This window comes from Monodelphis domestica, chromosome X, assembly GCF_027887165.1.
Source record: "Monodelphis domestica isolate mMonDom1 chromosome X, mMonDom1.pri, whole genome shotgun sequence".
Taxonomy (NCBI): domain Eukaryota; kingdom Metazoa; phylum Chordata; class Mammalia; order Didelphimorphia; family Didelphidae; genus Monodelphis; species Monodelphis domestica.
In genome coordinates this window covers 64,598,078-64,617,288 of record NC_077235.1, presented here as the reverse complement: position 1 = coordinate 64,617,288, position 19,211 = coordinate 64,598,078, and the positions used below count along the sequence as shown (strand labels likewise).

The 19,211-nt window shown below is 41.9% G+C and overlaps 1 protein-coding gene across 3 annotated transcripts in view; it reads right to left on the bottom strand.

Annotated features, from left to right (window-relative positions):
- Positions 1-19,211, bottom strand: part of NRK (Nik related kinase) — a 257,667-nt gene that overhangs the window by 105,641 nt on the left and 132,815 nt on the right. For all 3 annotated transcript variants that reach the window (XM_056809266.1, XM_056809265.1, XM_056809267.1), the window contains exons 7-11: positions 17,600-17,730; positions 15,364-15,418; positions 3,806-3,884; positions 2,241-2,416; positions 435-522 (exon numbers count right to left, since the gene is read on the bottom strand). In XM_056809266.1, coding sequence (XP_056665244.1) covers positions 435-522; positions 2,241-2,416; positions 3,806-3,884; positions 15,364-15,418; positions 17,600-17,730 — 529 coding nt within the window. The remainder of the gene's footprint in view (positions 1-434; positions 523-2,240; positions 2,417-3,805; positions 3,885-15,363; positions 15,419-17,599; positions 17,731-19,211) is intronic.

Genomic DNA, 19,211 nt, shown 5'->3' with positions numbered 1-19,211 from the left:
CTGAAGGAGAGGACATAGCCACATGGGTGACTGAGCATTCATACAATTAGAACTGAGTGAGATCAAGCCTTTTAGGGGACCTGCTTTACTGTAGAGGATATTCCTGATCAATACCCAAGCTAAAACTATTGTCTCTTAAGCTATCCCTAGAAAGTTCAGGATTTCCTTATTCCTTGTGCCCCTTCCTGAGCCCCAGTAGAAGATGATCAGGACCCTGATCATTCCAAATCCCTCTGCCATCTTACCAGGAATTTAAGGAGCCTGGGGGATAATAGGAAAGGACCTTTCTCAAAGACTATGGAAAGAAAGTGACTGTCAACTTTCCTACTGATTCCAAGGACCAGGGTGGCTCAATAATAGGCCCAGGCCCACTGCCACTGGGAAATTCATGTGCACATCATTATCCCATTCAATATATAGCTGGTCAAGTTTACCTGGGCTCTCCTTGGTCTTCATTTATCTCCTCCTCTTCCTCTTCTTCCTCTTCACCTTCACTTCCACTATATTCATATTCGGTTTCATCTGAAAGAAGAGAAAGAGTATGAATGGACTGGGGGGAACTAGAAGTTCCTGGGAAAAGTTGATCCCTTTTCACCTAATGATTACAGAACATAGGAGTGGGAAAGGCTTCTTTGAAATGATCTGCCTTCCTAACAACTTCATTTTTATACAGGAAGAAGAAAATCTGGAGAACGTGCCCAAGTCACACAGGCAGCAAACAAGTAGCATATCCAGGATCAGAACATAAGTGTTTTGAAATCAAATTCATTTGCTCTTTCTAAGTCTACAGTTAAGGTCTGAACCAGGTTCACAGGAAGGGGAGGTGACTTCTAAGACACCAGAGATAGGTAGTTTTCCAGGGAAACCCTGTGTTCTTCTAGCACTTGGGCATAATTTCTATCCTGTTCAGGGCCAGCATGATCAGCTCACTAAAGAAGAGCCTAGTTTTCTCAGCTCACTGACTTTGGGGAGACCCAAATCAGAATGCTTCAGTACAAACCAGAGTTTCCCTAACTTGATCATTGGCCCCAGGGGACATGCTAAGTTAAGGTCTAGTTGCCTCCAATTAATCACCCTCCTGTCTGGGCAGTGGTTCCCTACAGACTAACCTTCTTTGACTTGAGGAAGAAAACTTAGGGAGTTCATGCCAACTATTGTAACAGTCTGCACTCAGTAAATATTTGTTGAATGAATGAATGGTACCTTCTATCTACTACCTGTACCTTAGAGTCTGCATTTACTTGGGATCCTCAAATCTATTTCTGACACTGCAAAGCAGATTATTCTCCTTTCCACTTTGCCAAAAAGAGCTAGACAGGGAGGCAGTTCCATGGCCCTGCTTCCCAGTACTACACTGGGACCCTGGCTTGTTCTTAGGCACTGCTAAACCCTTCATGAGATCATCCTTTTACATCCTACTTACACTTAACATACACATAGTCTCTTCCTTCTTTTCTGACAGTTCAGTTCCACTGTGTAACCTTAGGCAAGTCCCTTCTTCTTTCTAACTCAGTTTCCTCCTTTGAAAAATAAGGGTTTTTGTATATGTAGACTACATTTGATGGTTTCTGAGGTTTCTTCCAGCTCTAAAATGCTACTCTATAAATGTAAAAATAGAAATGCTACAGTTTGGTGCTTTGCTCAAATTCTGATTTAGTGGTGCCTTATTTTAAGGCAGCCATAGTTTTTCTATCTTCTACAAGGCCTTCAGGTTTCTTCCTATTGGTAAACCTTGTCACAGCCTCAGAATGACCCTAATTAGCTTGGTCCCAACATAGACACGTATAACTACTGGCTATTTGGCTCAAGCCCATATACCCATCTTAATTGGTGTTGATCCATTTGACATATCTATAAGGTGGCAAATGCTTTCTTTCAGATACCTTTTGCCCCAGCAATTACTTCCAAATTTTAGCCCAAGGAAGAGAGCAAGAGAGATGTGGGGATCTGTAGACCTCATTTCTTGCCATATGGCTGAAAATTAATGTAGACTCTCACAGCATATTATTTAAGAATTTCATGCACATTGCAAACACTAATCCTTACCTGGTGTGGCTATCGAGAATTATCAGAGAGAGGTTAATCACTTGATCAAAGCCACAAAGCAAAGCAGAGGACCTGAGACTTTCAGTGGTCTTTAAAAGGAACATTGGCGCTTCTCACCAAAGCAAACAGACAGATCCATGAATCACTGATTGCATCTTAGTACACATTTCATTAAGTGTACCATCTCTAATTACCTTTGTCGCCTTTCTTTTTCTTGGTTCGATCCAGATGGTCTTTGAGCATGATCCGAACTTGTCGTTCATTTGGCAAGTCTCGAATGAATGAATGCCTCAACAGGGCCTCAGTGGAGGGACGATGTATGTAATTTTTAACCAAGCAATTTTCGATAAAGTTGAGGAACTTCTTAGACCTACAGGAAACGGAGGCACAAGTGAAGTCTGACAGAAGCATATAACATGTTTCTTCTTGAAAGTAGATCCCAAAGCTTATATTCCTAGAAATTATGGCCTTTTCTAACTCAGATTGCTGTGTTGCTTAATGGCAAGGGGCCAATGACACTAGTGAACTTTTCAGAATAGGTGGCAAGGCGTAGTGGGTGACATTTCTAAACCAAACAGTAATGTTGCTCTGTCTCCAAAGCATGAAAGGGAAAGTTGGTAATATTCTGGTTAATCAGATCTATGTAGACAGTCTCACTAGATAATTCAGGCCAAAGCAAAGGATCCTGTTTGACTGTTTACACAAATCTGTTTAACTAAGTTATTCCCAAATTTCTACCATATTTTTAAGGTACAAACCCCTAAATTGTATGCTCCCAAGAGAAGGTAATAGAGGCACTAGGGCTCACTGTGCTCACAAGATGGGTCACAAAACTTCACAACTATGGTTAGGAAATGGGTCTTGTACACATAGGCACTCTGATCAATACAATGATCCGATACAACTGCAAAGGACTTGTGATGAAAAATGCCATCCACCTCTGGGGCGAGAATGGAACTCTGAGTAAAAACTGAAGCATATTTTTTCACTTTATTTTTCTTACTTTTTATTTTTGGCAACATGGCTAACATGGAAATAAGTTTTGTGTGATTTCACATGTATAATTGATGTCATATTTCTTGCCTTCTCAGAGGTGGGGGAAGGACTGGAGGGAGGGAATTTAAAATTTTCAAATGAATGTTAAAAAGAAATTTAAAAATTTTTTAAAGGAATTGGATCTTGAAGCTTATCCAAAGAAAATGCAAATCTGTGAGAAGTGTAATACTGATTCACAAGGAAGAATACCAGTTGCTAAGTCACTGATACCGCTTCTTTGGAGAGGCCTCTAGTGCCAATTTTGACAAACTCCCCTCTGATTGAGAAGAACCAAAAGCGCACCGCAAATGAGGCCAAGGCTAGTGCTTCTATCGCTATGTGAGTCAACTCTATCCCCAGTTGGGCAATTCACCTGTTTCCACGAGGTTCCATTTCAGTCAGGGAGGGGTTTGAAGAGAAGAGCAGGATGCCCAGGAATGAGGGTGGAGAAAGAAAAGTACCTGCCAATGCTGTGTAGTAATGTAGTGATCATAATATATATCAGGGGCTTAAAATTATTACTAGTTGGCCAGTTCAAACCCAACTGTCAATTTGGACCAGGATACCAGCTAATAACAATAAGGAAATGAGACTGAGTGTCCAAATGGACAGAAATGTCTACTTGGCTAGTCAGTCAGTCAATGAACATTTATTGTTATTGTTATACTGTTATGGGGAAGGGATGAGCCAAATCACGCAAGAGATTAAGATGTCCAACTCTTACCATTTTCGAGATTTCAGTTTGGGAGGAGGATTCCGGGGGATGAGAAAGAGTGCTCTCATGGGATGCATATCACAGAGGGCTACAAAGGAAAACTTGACATTAGGAGCAGTGAAACAAATGGCTGCCTATGTAGCATACCAGCCCTTACCCATCTATGCTTCTTTGTTCTGCTTGTTATATGGCAACTAGGCATTTCCTCTTCACAAATAAGAGAATATAATTAAAGACTCGTTTAAACATAATCAGCGCAGTCCCAAGAAATTCTAAAGCTTCATCATCTCCAGGTGTGTAAAATACAACTAACAAATCAATGCTAAATTGGACATTGGACAACTTTTCTTCAATGAAGAATGATGGGTGAATTGCACCTGAATGTGGAAATCAAATTCTGAGGCAAGAGTGGGCTTCCGCCCGTGTTTCTGTTTGACAGGGCTCTCCAGCTGGGAGAAGTAATTATAAGTTGGAGGAGAAGTCATCCAGGCTCTTAGCTCACACTATACAACAATAAACAAAAGGAAGGAGGCTAGCTTTCCCCAAAGCCACAGAGGAAGGGTACAAGAGCATTCCAGCTACCTAACTACAAGGAGTTTTAGGATTCTGCATCTAATTATTAGGCTTTGATTATTTTTTATAAGTTTTAAAAAACTCAATAACTTTATCTGAGCTTCCTAAGCTCAGCACTTCACTGGTTTGAGAATATTGGGTTTGTCTGTAAGCAAACATGTCTTACCCCACTAATTTCCTCTTGAGCTTTGTCCAAGAGGGCAAAAGTCCCTTGCACAGAGAGTCTACCATACTCTGTCCCCAAAAGCCTTTGAATTCAGTTTTCAACGTTAGCACAGTTTGATAGTAATTTTTCCTCTGAGTGTCCCCCCCCCAACCACCACAAGAGTAATTGTACTGCTTAATTGGCTTCTCTGAGACAAGCAAAGAGAAGCAAGCCCAGAAGTTATCCAGATAATACTAAATAAGAGGAATGGGCTGGGGGATTAAGCTTTGTCCTTTTACTTATATAAAAGTTGACGGAAGGAAGGAACCTGCCCCCAAATAAGGGCTCAGAAGCTCTGGATCCCTAATGTCTGTTGTTCAATTGCTTTCCAAATGCTACCTTTGTGCCTTCAAAAAGTCTCTCATCTCTATTTCCATGGCTACTACCTTAGATTTTTAGGCCTGAATTACTGCAACACCCTGACTGTCCTCCATGTTCATTTCTCTCCAAATTATCATAGGTTAATGATAGGATTTCTCTAGTACTTTAAAGTTTACAAAACTATTGTCTAATTTGATCATTGCAAAAGCTCAGTGAGCCAAGTTCTATAATTATCTCCCCTTTGTTGCTGTTTAGTCATTTCAGTTGTGTCCAACACCTCATGACCCCATTTGCAGTTCTCTTGGCAAAGACACTGGAGTGGTTGACCATTTCCTTCTCCAGCTTACTTTACAAATGAGGAAACTGAGGCAAACAGGGTGAAATGCCTTGCTCAGGGTCATACAACTAAGTGTTTAGGACAGAATTGAATTCAGGAAGATGAGTCTTACTGGCTTCAGGCCCTAGCTGTCCCTAATACCCATTTTGTAGATGAGTAAACTGAGGGAGAAAGAGGCTGCTACTACCCTGCTCAAAAATGTACAATGATTGTCCATCAGATCAAGTGCTAACTTGTTACCTGATCATTAAAGCACCTGTATTATCTAGACTTGCTTAACCAATGTACCTTTCACCTCCCACTGTGTCCCAAGTGGCTCCAGTCACCATCCTCCAAATAGGCCACAATGTAACTTAGCTCAAACTGTACCCTTTGCTGGATGATTTGTTCTCTTTTCTCTTCCTCAACAGATGGCCCTTCTCCTATATTCTAGAGCACAGACTTCCTTATGTTCCAAGAAGTCTTACCTGGGAACTTCAGCACATATTTATCTCCCTTTATTTGGCCTTTCCCAACCCCACTTTGTCTCCAGTATCACATAGTGTCTTAATGTCAAAGTGCTTCATCTGGGTTTGTCTTGCTTGGCCAACAAGAGTCTAAGTTGAAGTCTTAAACATCTTCATATCCCCTCCTCACCCCAGCATTGCCTACAGGGCTCTGACACATGGTAAATTTTAAGTGAATACTAATGAGCTGACTTGGAAAAATGATGCTAAGATTGGAGGGTGGGGAGTAGAGTAGAACATTTTCCCAGAGCATTTTGGCTGTATTTTTCTTGTAGTGGCTACTGTTCCTTCTGATTTTATACTGCTACTACTTATATACCTATCTGTCTGTGAACTCCTAAAAAAGTACCTACTTTTTCTCCTTTCCATATTCCTCAATGGACCAGCCCAAGGTTGCTCCTCCACCAATTTTGGGCTGGATTAAATGGAAGGAGTAAACTATAAATACTAAATTGGAAACTTCTGGCTATGGGTATATCTAGTGTAGAAAGACAAAGGTTAAGAGGGGATCCAAGAAAGTGTTGTAAAATAGAGGATGCCCACTACATTCTCATTCTGACTCTTCAGTGGTGGGCAAGGGAGAGGTTAGAAATGGATTCTTTAACACCAGTGTAGGTGAATTATGCCCTAGGTCTTCTAGGCTCCCAGGATCAATGAGAGGATGATGGGTGTGAATATATAGCTAAAAAAATAAAAGTATACACAGGCATCTCTGAGGCCATCCTGTGGGGAGAGAAGTTATGGTGGGGGAAGAGGCAATGATGGGACTCTGGGTAAAGTTGTTTCAATACCCCTGGCTCCCATGTAAATAACCAGAGTTCTGGGAACATATCACTTGAATGTGAGTTTCTGAAAAATACAAATAGCCCAGAAGCTTAAGAGATGAAAAAGTTAGACCTGGCTTTTCTATACAGGATCCCCAAAAGGAAGTTAAAGCAGAAAAGGATGACCAGGATAGTTCCGGGTAAGCATGGCAGCAGTCTAGACATGGGATGCTTCCTCCCTCCAGCACCCACTGATATAGACTATCTCAAAAGACCAAAAAAAAACATTCTCATAAGAACGGAGGGACTCTACAGTAGGGCTCAGCATTGAAGGCACGGGGGATTTGGGTATTTGTACACTATAAGGGAGTGAAAAAGCTCCCACCCAAACATGAGCTGATCTATCCTCCCCCACCCCACTAATGGAGTCAGAGTCAGAGCCAGTGCACGCCAGAATCAGCAAGTTAGCAAGGGGAAGCTCTAGAGCAAGCAAGGGGTACCTCTAGGTCTTTGGGAGCTAACTAAGACTACCAAAGAGAGCAGCTACACCCCGGCATGTGGGGGAGTGCAGACCGTGGGTGCTCCCGCACAGAGAAGAGCTGCGAACAGCAGCAGCTGTGGAGATTTGAGAGCTTGCCTCAGGCAAAATCCTTGCTCCTTAACACTATACACAGAGAACCTGCCCAGCTCACTTGGGTTTCTAACTAAAAAGGGAAGGTAAAACCTCTGCAGTGATGGCAAATTCTGCCCAGGGGCAAACATCCTCCAAGAAACACACAAAAAAAGGCAGTGACCCTCGAAAATACTTACAGAGGAAAAACCCAGGCTACAGAGGAAATACAGGAGGAAATTCAAATACACCCAAAACCTTCCCTCCAAAAATGGAAATTGTCCATAAGCTATGGAAGGATTTCAATTTGAGCTTATCAAAAAGATGGAATCCTTCTGGCAAGAGAAGTGAGAAATGGTTTAAAGAGAAAATCAAAAAATGATAGCAGAAAACCAAAAAAAATTAAAGCAGAAAATCAACAGATTGTAACAGAAAACCAGGCCTTAGGGACTAGAATTGAGCAACTGGAATCCAATGATCTTGCAAAACAGCAAGAATTAATAAAGCAAAGTCAAAAGACTGACAAAATAGAAGAAAACATAAACTATCTCACTGACAAGATGACAGATCAGGAAAAGAGGTCATGATGAGACAATTTGAGAATCATTGGTCAACCTGAAAAGCCAGAAATAAACAGAAATTTTGACATCATACTACAAGAAATCATCCAAGAAAACTACCCTGATGTTCTTTAACAAGGGGGCAAAACAAACATTGAAAGAGTTCATAGAACACCCTGTACACTAAACCCCCAAAAGACAACTCCCAGGAATGTAACTGCCAAATTCCAGAGCTTTCAAGCTAAGGAGAAAATTGAAGGAGGAAATAGACAGTAAAACTATATTAGTGGGAGATCTGAACCAACCACTACCAAATTTAGATGAATCAAATCAAAAAATAAATGAGAAAGAGGTAAAGAAGTGAAGAAATCTTAGAAAAATTAGTTAATAGCTATATGGAGAAAAATAAATAGGGATAAAAAGGAATACACCTTGTTTTCAGCAGTACATGGTACATTCACAAAGATTGACCATATACAAGGTCATAAAAACATGATATACAAATGCTGAAAAGCAGAAATAATGAATGCAACCTTTTCAGATCTTAAGGCAATAAAAATAATGATCAGTAAGGGTACATGGAGATCCAAATCAAAAATAAATTGGAAATTAAGTAATATGATTCTCCAAAATCAGTTAGTTAGAGAACAAATCATAGAAACAATTAATAATTTCATTGAAGAAAATGACAATGATGAGACATCCTTTCAAACTCTATGGGATACAGCCAAAGCAGTACTCAGGGGAAAATTTATATCCTTGAGTTCATATTGTAATAAATTAGAGAGGATAGAGGTCAATGAATTGGACATGCAAATCAAAAAGCTTGAAAGCAAACAAATTTAAAATCCCCAGAAGAAAACCAAATTAGAGACCCCAAAAATTAAGAGAGAAATTAATAAAATCAAAAGTAAAAGAACTATTGAACTAATAAACAAGACTAGAAGCTGGTATTTTGAAAAAAACAAATAAAATAAACAAATTACTGGTCAATTTAATGAAAAAAGGAAAGAAGAAAACCAAATTAACAGTATCATAGATGAAAAGGGAGAGCTCACCTCCAATGAAGAGGAAATTAAGGCAATCATTAAAAATGATTTTGCCTAATTATATTGCAATAAACATGCCAATCTAGGTGATATGGGTGAATATTTACAAAAATGTAAATTGCCTAGACTAACAGAAGAAGGAATAGAATTCTTAAATAATCCCATATCAGAAAAAGAAATTGAATAGGCCATCATCTGAGCCAGGCTCAAAGCGTGGAAGTAAGGCAAAGGAGAAGCATCGGGAGGGAACCAAGGAGGGCAGTAACACGGAAACACCAGCAATTCCTAGCTTCCCTGGGAAGACAGAACAACAACTGCATAGAACGGACAATCTGCCTAGGGCTAAAACCTCTGAACACCAGACAGAGATAAAAAAAGCTAGTCCTCCCCACTCAGATAGATATGGCAAACTCCGCAGAAGCACAAAAGCCCCCAAATTCCAAGAAAAACAAGAAGAAGGGGGCGACTTTGGACACATTTTATGGAGCAAAAATACAAAATACAGAGGAGATAGAAGAGGAAATACAAGCAAATGCTCCGAAACCTTCCAAAGGAAATGGAAACTCTCCACAAACCCATGAAGAATTTGAATTGGAAAGGATCAAAAAGATGGAAGCCCTCTGGGAGGAAAAGTGGGAAATAATGCAAAAGAAATTCACACATCTACAAAACCAGTTTGACCAAAGTGAAAAGGAAAACCAGGCTTTAAAAGTCAGAATCAGGCAACTCGAAGACAACGAGCAAGAATTAATAAAGCAAAGCCAAAAGACCAAGAAATTAGAAAAGAACATAAAATATCTCACTGACAAGGTGACAGACTTGGAAAATAGAGGAAGAAGAGATAATTTAAGAATAATTGGACTTCCAGAAAAGCCAGAAATAAACAGCAAACTCGACATCGTGATACAAGATATAATCAAAGAAAATTGCCCAGAGATCCTAGAACAAGGGGGCAATACAGCCACTGACAGAGCTCACAGAACACCCTCTACACTAAATCCCCAAAAGACAACTCCCAGGAATGTAATTGCCAAATTCCAAAGCTTTCAAACAAAAGAAAAAATACTACAAGAAGCCAGAAAAAGACAATTTAGATATAAAGGAATGCCAATCAGGGTCACACAAGAACTTGCAAGTTCCACTCTGAATGTAAGGCATGGAACATGATTTTCAGAAAGGCAAGAGAGCTGGGTCTTCAACCAAGAATCAGCTACCCAGCAAAACTGACTATATACTTCCAAGGGAAAGTATGGGCATTCAACAAAATAGAAGACTTCCAACTCTTTGCAAAGAAAAGACCAGAGCTCTGTGGAAAGTTTGATACCGAAAATCAAAGAGCAAGAAATACCTGAAAAGGTAAATATTAAGGAAAGGGGAAAATGTTATCTTCTTCTTTTACTCAAACTCTCTTCTATAAGGACTACATTTATATCAATCTATGTATACTAACATGTGGGGAAAATGTAATGTGTAAATAGGGGGAAAAGAAAGACCAAATAGAATAATCTTTCTCACACAAAGATTCACACGGGAAGGGGAGGGGAAGAAAACTCCTATAAGAAGGAGAGGAAGAGAGTTTTTACTTAAACCTTACTCTCAGGGAAATCAACTCTGAGAGGGAAGAACATCCAGATACATTGGGATCTTGTATTCTATCTTATCCAACAAGGGAAGGGAGAAGGGAAAACCAAGCGGGGGTAGGGGGAGGGAACACCAAAAAGGGAGGGAAGAAGAGGGGGGAGGGGAGGGAACAAAAAGGGAGGGACTAGAAAGGGAAACATATCAAGGGAGGGGACAAGGGGGACTGATTTAAAGTAAATCACTGGACTAAAAGGTAGAGCTGAAGAAGAAAGGTTAGAATTAGGGAAGGATATCAAAATTCCAGGGAGTCCACAAATGACAGTCATAACTTTGCACATGAATGGGATGAACTCACCCATAAAACGTAGACGAATAGCAGAATGGATTAGAATCCAAAACCCTACCATATGTTGTCTTCAAGAAACACACATGAGGCAGGTAGACACCCACAAGGTCAGAATTAAAGGATGGAGTAAGACCTTCTGGGCCTCAACTGATAGAAAGAAGGCAGGAGAGGTAATCATGATATCTGATAAAGCCAAAGCAAAAATAGACCTGATCAAAAGGGATGGGGAAGGTAATTATATTTTGTTAAAAGGGACTTTAGATAATGAGGAAATATCACTAATCAACATGTATGCACCAAATAATATAGCACCCAAATTTCTAATGGAGAAACTAGGAGAATTGAAGGAAGAAATAGACAGTAAAACCATATTAGTGGGAGACTTGAACCAACCATTATCAAATTTAGATAAATCAAATAAAAAGGCAAAGTAGGGACATTAATTCATTGCTGGTGGAGTTGTGAACTGATCCAACCATTCTGGAGGGCAATTTGGAACTATGCCCAAAGGGCGACAAAAGAATGTCTACCCTTTGATCCAGCCATAGCACTGCTGTGTCTGTACCCCAAAGAGATAATGGACAAAAAGACTTGTACAAAAATATTCATAGCTGCGCTCTTTGTGGTGGCCAAAAACTGGAAAACGAGGGGATGCCCTCCAATTGGGGAATGGCTGAACAAATTGTGGTATATGTTGGTGATGGAATACTATTGTGCTCAAAGGAATAATAAAGTGGAGGAATTCCATGGGGACTGGAACAACCTCCAGGAACTGATGCAGAGCGAGAGGAGCAGAACCAGGAGAACAATGTACACAGAGACCAATACACTGTGGTACAATCAAACGTAATGGACTTCTCCATTAGTTGCAATGCAGTGATCCTGAACAACTTGGAGGGATCTATGAGAAAGAACACTATCCACATTCAGAGGAAAAACTGTGGGAGTAAAAACACCGAAGAAAAACAACTGCTTGACTACAGGGGTCAAGGGGATATGGCTGGGGATGTAGACTCTAAATGAACATCCTAGTGCAAACACCAACAACATGGAAATGGGTTCTGATCATGGACACATGTAATACCCAGTGGAACTGTGCATCAGGAATGGGAAGGGTGGGGAGAGGGGAGGGAGGAATAGAAAATGATTTTTGTAACCAAGGAATAATGTTTGAAATTGACCAAATAAAAAAATAATAATACAAAAAAAAAATGGGTGGCCAAGGCTCAAGATTGAAGGAATAGGAAAGTTATAAATTATTGCTATACTATACTGTGGAGGGCAAAGAGCATCAGGCCAGGTGATGAAAGACATGCATCTGTCTTCAAATGGCTGGATGACCTTGAGCTAGGTGGGGTTCTGCTTCCACCATCTCTAAACTTGGATAAATTATTTCTGAGGTCTCTACTGGCCCTGATATTCTATGATCTATGATCCTATGTGGGCAGAATGTTCTTGAGGGCAGAGAGACCCTGTCATTTCATCTTTGTAGAGTCAGAGATTTGGGGTTTAAATTCTGTCTGTGTGTGTTACCTGTGTGATTGGATGCCAGTCACTTTCTCTTCCTGGGACTCAGTTCCTTCCTCTACAAACTGAAGGTGCTTGGATTATAACTAGGAGTTATGATCCTCTTTGTGACCTTGAAGTAATCACCCAAGGTCTTCCTGGACCTCAGTTTCCTCAAATGTAAAATAATGTGGTTGAACCTTATGGCCTCTAAGCTCCTTCTCAGCTACAGAACTGAGATCATATCTTAGGCAAGTCTCTTTCCCTCTCTAGGCCCCTGTTCCTTCAGCTATAGAATGAGGAGTTTAATTTAGATGACTTCAAAGGCTTTATCTAACTTGAAATCTGGGAACCGAAATTCCTGAAGACACAAGGATATCAATGGAACAGTTGTGATCCTCAGCTTTCCCTCTCATGTGATCAGCCCACCATCTACCTCAAGGCTCCCTCCCTTCTTTTGCTTCTCACTCACAAAGGCCTGTGCTGTCTATTAAAGATCTGTGAGATCCATTCTCTCATGGCTCCACCTTCTATTTACCAGACAGAACTATCATTCTGGAAAGCAATTCCCCCTAAGGTGACACCTAAGTGGTACCTTGACGGCCAGAATGCTGGATAGACTTATGAAGTCTGGCATTCAAATCCTGGCTCAGATGCTTTCTGGCTGTGTAATCCGAGACAAGACAATGAACCTCTGTCTGCCTCAGAACATTTCAACATTCAAGGCTTGCCTCTGACACAAACTGGATGTATGATCCTGGACAAGCCACTAAAAGCACCTCTCTCAGTGTTCTAGGCAAGCCTCCCAAGACTCTAAGTTGTAGAGAAGGTGCCAACCTGCACTTGTAGGGGGGCCCAAGTAACCAGGAGTTGGCCATACCGGTGAAATCTCAAAGTCTAGTCATTATTATTATGAGTGTTAGTATTTTTGTTATTATACCTTGAGGAATTAGCTTTCCTGGGGGTACCTGCATTTCACTAGTACGATTCTTGGAAATAAAATCTCCAATCATTCTCTCTAGGTTATATCTGGGGACGGCACAAAATGAGGCCTGTTAAGCTGGTTGACCCTCTTGGTGGGAGTCCTGTTCCCTTGTGAAATGGGGCTTAGAATGGCATGGTTCTTTTCTTTTCTTTCCTCTCCTTAGCCAAAGGCATGCCTGCCCTATCTGAGGCTGAGGTCTGCTTGTCTCCACAGTGCAACTCCCTGTGGGCGAGCAATGGTGTACCACAAAAACTCAACTCCAGGGGCAAAATCTGTGGCTTTTCTGGTTGCCATACTGAAGATGAGGCATCGAGGCGAAAGTCATGGGATAACCCCAGGCCAAGCAAGCAGGAAGCCACAAGAAGTGCCAGTGTGGACAAGGGTTTCAGGAACAAATTAGGGGGAGAAAACAGGCAGAGAAAAGTTGGGAATCTTGAAGTGGCCCTGCTTCTTAAGCAAGTCCAAAAGAAGGACCAGCTGGTGGGCAATATTGGCTGTCTTGTCAAAATGCAAAGGAAGAGGGGGCTGGACTTCATCTAAACCTGCTTCCTAAACAAAAAGGAATGGAGCCGAGGAAGCGAAACAGCTAGCTTGCCAAACCAGCTTTCCCTGTGCTATAAAATTTGTGTGAGGGCCAACTTATTTCAATATAATTCTATTCAATGAACATTTATTTGGTGCCTACAGTGTGCTTTTATTTAATCCCTTACCTCTTGTCTTAAAAACAATGCTGTGCATTGGTTCCAAGGCAGAAGAGTATATAAGGGTTAGGCAATGGGGGTCAAGTGACTTGCCCAGGGTCACACAGCTGGGGAGTGTCTGAGGCCAGATTTGAAGACAGTGTGCTTTTTAACCACAGCAGAACCAAATGCAGTTCGTCACAGAGGTTCAGACTGTCCCTGAGGACTTCTAGATAGCTATACCTTAAGCCATATATCTCTAGCTTATGAATCAATAAGAAGAAACAAACCATAAATATGCCATAATTCTCTCTTCTCCCACCGAGATACCATCAATTCCTGGGGGTCTACTAATCTTACCCCATGGAAACTGCCCTTTCAGTGGCCCTGCAACACAGACTTTTGAGGGGAGGGGTGAAAAGATAATTCCAGCAGGCCTTATTTATCCAATATCCTAACCGGAGTGATTTAAAAAGAGGCAGGAACTCTCTTTAATCTCCCCCTCCCAGCCCCAAATCCCCCCATTTGTTTGTCACAGGACAGCAAGGTCCCACCTTATTAACTTCGGTGAGTCTGGGAGCTGAATGCAGTTATAATGCACATGTTATCAGGAGTGGGAACATATTAAGTCAGTTCTTAACCTTTTTTGGGTCTTGTACTCCATTGGTAAAGCCTAGGGACCCCTTCTCAGTTGCATGTGTTTGAAGGCAAAAAATAAAACACATGGGATAACAAAGAAAATTAAAAAAAAAGAACATGGACTCTGGGTTACAAACCTTTGCATTAAATGGATAGCAGCCTTTAACACCTGAGCTAGAATTAGTTTTTCCATGTTTCCAAGCCCAGAGAGTTCTAGAGATGAACTACTAGGACTGACGGCGAGAAGGAAAAGCCCCACCACCCATTCACATTTCTGTAACAGCTCTTTCTGGACAACTTCCCTAAGTGAACCCCACCCAAATGATCTTGATTCCATTCCATCTCTGGTTTTTCCTTCTCACTTACTACCTTGAGATCAGAGTTTGTATCTAATTTGTCCTTGTAGCCTCAGTATCCAGTGTGAGGCCTCACAAAGAGCAGAGAGGTGTTTGTTGTTTGGAAAAGGAGATGGGACAGAATGTGGACTTCTTTTCTGGTCCTGTCTGGGATCCAGACCATTTCAGAGAGCTCCCAGAAGCCAGGGATGCTTGCGAGGAGTTACTGCAAGGACTACCTACTTACCACTCAGAGGTATAACTACGCCTAGTCAGTGTGGGCTCCTGGTCATTTGAGAATAGCCAAAACTATTAGCAGTGATGCTGAGCTCAGGGAACATTTAGTCAGCTTTCTAGAGGAGCTCAGACTAGAGGAAGACACACAGCTCTCGGCAGGGGTTTGTCCACAGACATCCTGATCTAGAGGAGCCTGGAGCATCCCAATGGTTCTGTGTAATCCCTGTCAGGCACTGGCTCACAGTGTAGTGTCTACAGGGCTACCAGCGGAAGCTCTAAAGGGACGTGTGAGATGTCTCATCCCATTCTGCCAAAGACCAAATAATTACTCACGTGGAGCGCCCTCGGCCATTTCCATGGCGGTGATTCCAAGGGACCACAAGTCACTCTGGAAAAAGAAAGATGATAGACAAATTCAACATGGTGCTTTAGAATGAGAACTGGCCTTGGAATGATCAGGCCTGCCACAATCACTGCCATAATCCCTGGTTGTTACTTCTTACTGTGCTGAATTCCCCTTGGGGCTTTGGCATGTCCATCCCTGGGACCTACCTCACCATACACTTTCAGGCACTAAGATCAAGGCAGCCAAGGTTAGAGATCAGAAAGACTTCCCAGGTTATCCAAGCAAAAGTGTCCAGAACTTATTACTTGGAGCAGAGGAGTCAACACTTGGGAATTCTCTTTAGGGGAAGACTAATGAGCAGTGGTTTTTCACTGTTGATTACCTCTCCATGAATATCCGATACAGTGGTAGGCCCATCCCAGGTTGGCCCTTTGGCTCAGAGGACCTGGAATACCCCTGGGGTATGTTGTCTTAGCTATTGAAAGCTACTGTAGCTGAACCCCCACCTCTAAAGTTTTTTAGTAGGAATGAAATTCAGGAGAAAGGGGGGATCCAATTTGTATTCAGGACCAAGGGGTTTAGGTATTGAGGTGAACCACCTTAGCTCAGGAGAGGTGATAAGGACATTGCTCTTGGGTGCTGGGTTTAGGGAAAGAAGTATGCTTTAGAGTTCAGTAGGGGGTTCTCATCACTCACAACCACCCCTGCTTTACTTCCTTGTCTGGACCTAAGTCACTCTCTGGGAATCTTCCCTAAGTGAACCCCACCCAGATGATCTTGATTCCATTCCATTTCTTTTTTTCCCTCTGAACCCCATCTCAGCAGTGCCCTTTTCCTGAAACTTGCGTTCCCCTACTGCCATCTTCCCTGCTCTTTCCCCTTTTCTTCAGAGTTGAGGTCTTTGGCTATGCTGTGGGAGGAATATTGCCCTCTTTGGACAGATGGTTTGCTCTTTCTCCAGACATAACTGACCCAAGCCATCCTTTGCATGGGATACTTGGCATCAGTAGAAATGCTGGGGGAGCTACCTGAGGCTGGATCCTGCTCCTGAGACTGGCCCCACTCTCTAGTAAGCCTTTTCTAGCCTGACCCTGGCATCCTCCCTATTCCAGTGGCCTTGGCAGCAGTGGTTTTCCAAGTTCTCTGCCTCTCCGCCCATGGGGATATGTGTTCTGAGATATAAGATCCCTCCCTAGGCCTACCCTCCTCCTGAACTTTTCTTAAGTGCCCAACTTCCTAGCTATGGCTCAGATGAAGAATCAAGTAGTCTTTGCTACAGAGTATAGCCCCTAAGGCCCCCTCCAAAAATTCAGAATAATTTCCTTTTCAGAATGCATGGTGCAAAATGGCAGCCTGTAGCAGAATGGCCCCCATGTTAAGGCCTTTCTATCCCATCAAGTATAGGAGCATTAGTTTTAGTTTGGAAGAATTCTCAGCCTACATTCCAAAGAGAAAAAATTCCAGGTAGCCAGATTAACAAGATAAAGCCAGGTGGATATCCTCCATCTAGATAAGGTACTTTATCCACAAAGTAAAGATAGGGCTCTTTAGGCAGTGGAATTAAAAGGAAGCTGCTTGAGAGTCAGGAAAAGAAAGAAAAAGGAAAAACTCCAGAAGCACTTTCAGTAGGGATAAAATGGCAGGAAGTCATTTGAGTGCTTAAATAAGGGTCTATTGAGACCACAGTGGGAAAACCATTAAGCTTCTGCTCACCGAAGCTTCTAAGGAAGGACTATAAATACCTGCTCATTGAAAGGGGTCATTTTCGAAATGGAGGTTGTGGGAAAAGAAATGCACACATCTTGGCTCAGAAAGTTCAGCACCCCTTTTTTCCATTCAATGCCAAATAGCAGAGGCAACAAAGCTTCCACCCACCATCCCAAAGAAATGCAGCCCAAATCAAAGCAGAATCAATTGCTCTTCTGCCAACCAGCCTCTCAGTATCAATTTGGGAAGGTGTTTTGATTTGGTACCACACTCCCTAGTCCTCTGTACTCTAGGTGGCAGGTGAGGATTAGAAAAAAGTGTGAGGGCACCTTGGGGATGGGCAGGTTGCAAAAGACTGCCCAATACCCAAGGCTGGACCAAACCACCTGCATGCCTGCTTTCATAATTCACATTGCATTGAGAACATTTCAATCTTTCATCTCAGCCTTCTAAAAAGACCATTGCTTCCCAATACCCCTATTCACTAGAACCCACACTTCCAATCTTTTTACTCACTCTGTAATCATAGGTCGAGTCAGGGTTTTCATCACATGCAATCACCTCTGGTGCCATCCAATATGGCGTCCCAATGAAGGTGTTTCTTCTGCCAGCGGTCCGGTCCAGCTGGGCACTCACTCCAAAATCCACTGCAAAAATTCCGCACATGTACAAAGAGCAAGTTGGTGACAAGATGCTTGATGAATTATTGCCTTCACTTGGAAAGCAGATATGAAAGCCACAATGGAGAACAGATTGAGACTCCAGCATGGGAAAGTTGAACATGGGGTTTTCTCCAGGAACACTGGGAAAGAGGCTTCTGCTGATGTTTACGTTGGAAGGAGCCCCAGCAGTACTGTAATAAATCTATGGTTGGCTTGGCTAAATGCTTACCATGAATATTAAAACTAAACCCCATCAGTACACCCTGAATAGTGTTTGGGTTTGCCATTTTCCTGGAAGAAGGACAGGGATGGAAAAGAGCATCTGAAAAAACACAAAACAGGACGGACTGGGAAGCTTCACCAATAATTTGAGAAAGTCTCATCATGATGGGGAAGAAAAATGTGTATCATGGTTAGATTTAAAGGGAAGTCTTCCACAGCTAGGTTGAAGCAGAAGTAAATATTTACTGCAATGTCCACATCTTAGTTTTGGCTCGAAAAGTTGGTCGTGGGATGCTTTGGAAAGAATGGCATTAGCAACTGTGGGATACATTCATCTGTGGGATACATTAGAAGGAGCTTGGCATGGTGGTCTCAGACACAGAGAAAACGTCTGGGCTTTCTGACTTGGAAAAAAAGGCGGCCTTTTTTCTAAAGGAGGGGGAAAGAGGGAACACTTTTGAGGACTTTTTAGTTTTTTAAGCACATGAAAGTTAATCAAATTTTTTTCCTATCTGCACTAAGAACAGAGGGAAGAGACTCAAGAGGAAGCAGGAGGGATTGAGGTTTGTGCTTTAGGGAGTCTTTGCCAAGCACAAGGATTATGGGATGTTGGAATGTTACCACTGGACATTGTAGAATGTCCTTTTCTAGAAGGTTTCAGAAGTAGGTTAGATCAGGGCTCAGTAACCTCCTCCTTAGCAGAGCTAGAAGGGAACCTTAAAAGTCATCTAATCTAATATCCTCTCATTTTACAGATAACCAATGTGAGAACCAGACACACTCATGGTCCACGCACCTATCTCCTTGTTATAGAGTTTCCTTCTTTCAATTACTGTGAGATGGCTTTGTTTGAGAGGGAAGCAAAACATTGATTGCCCGCTCCATCTGGGTTTTACTCATTTCTCTGCCTTCCTGGGGCATATGACTTCCTAGGGCAGGCTTCAGTTCACTCATCTGTAACTCAATTACACTAGTGACATAAAGGAACAATACTGCTAGCAATTATGGAAAACCAAAACTATATAAAAAAATCTCAGACAAGACCCACATTCTGCCAGCAATCTTGCTTTGCCAGAAAGAACAAAGCCGAGGAAGGAGGTAATACTGTATTCATCAGTTTTTGTTAAGCCTTAGGGATCATCTGGAAAATCTTTGATTCTCCCTGGACAGTAGTCCTCTCTATGGAGTTAACGTTTAATGCCTAACTTGGTAAAACTGTTCCTGAGGGGGGTGGCCAAAAAGTG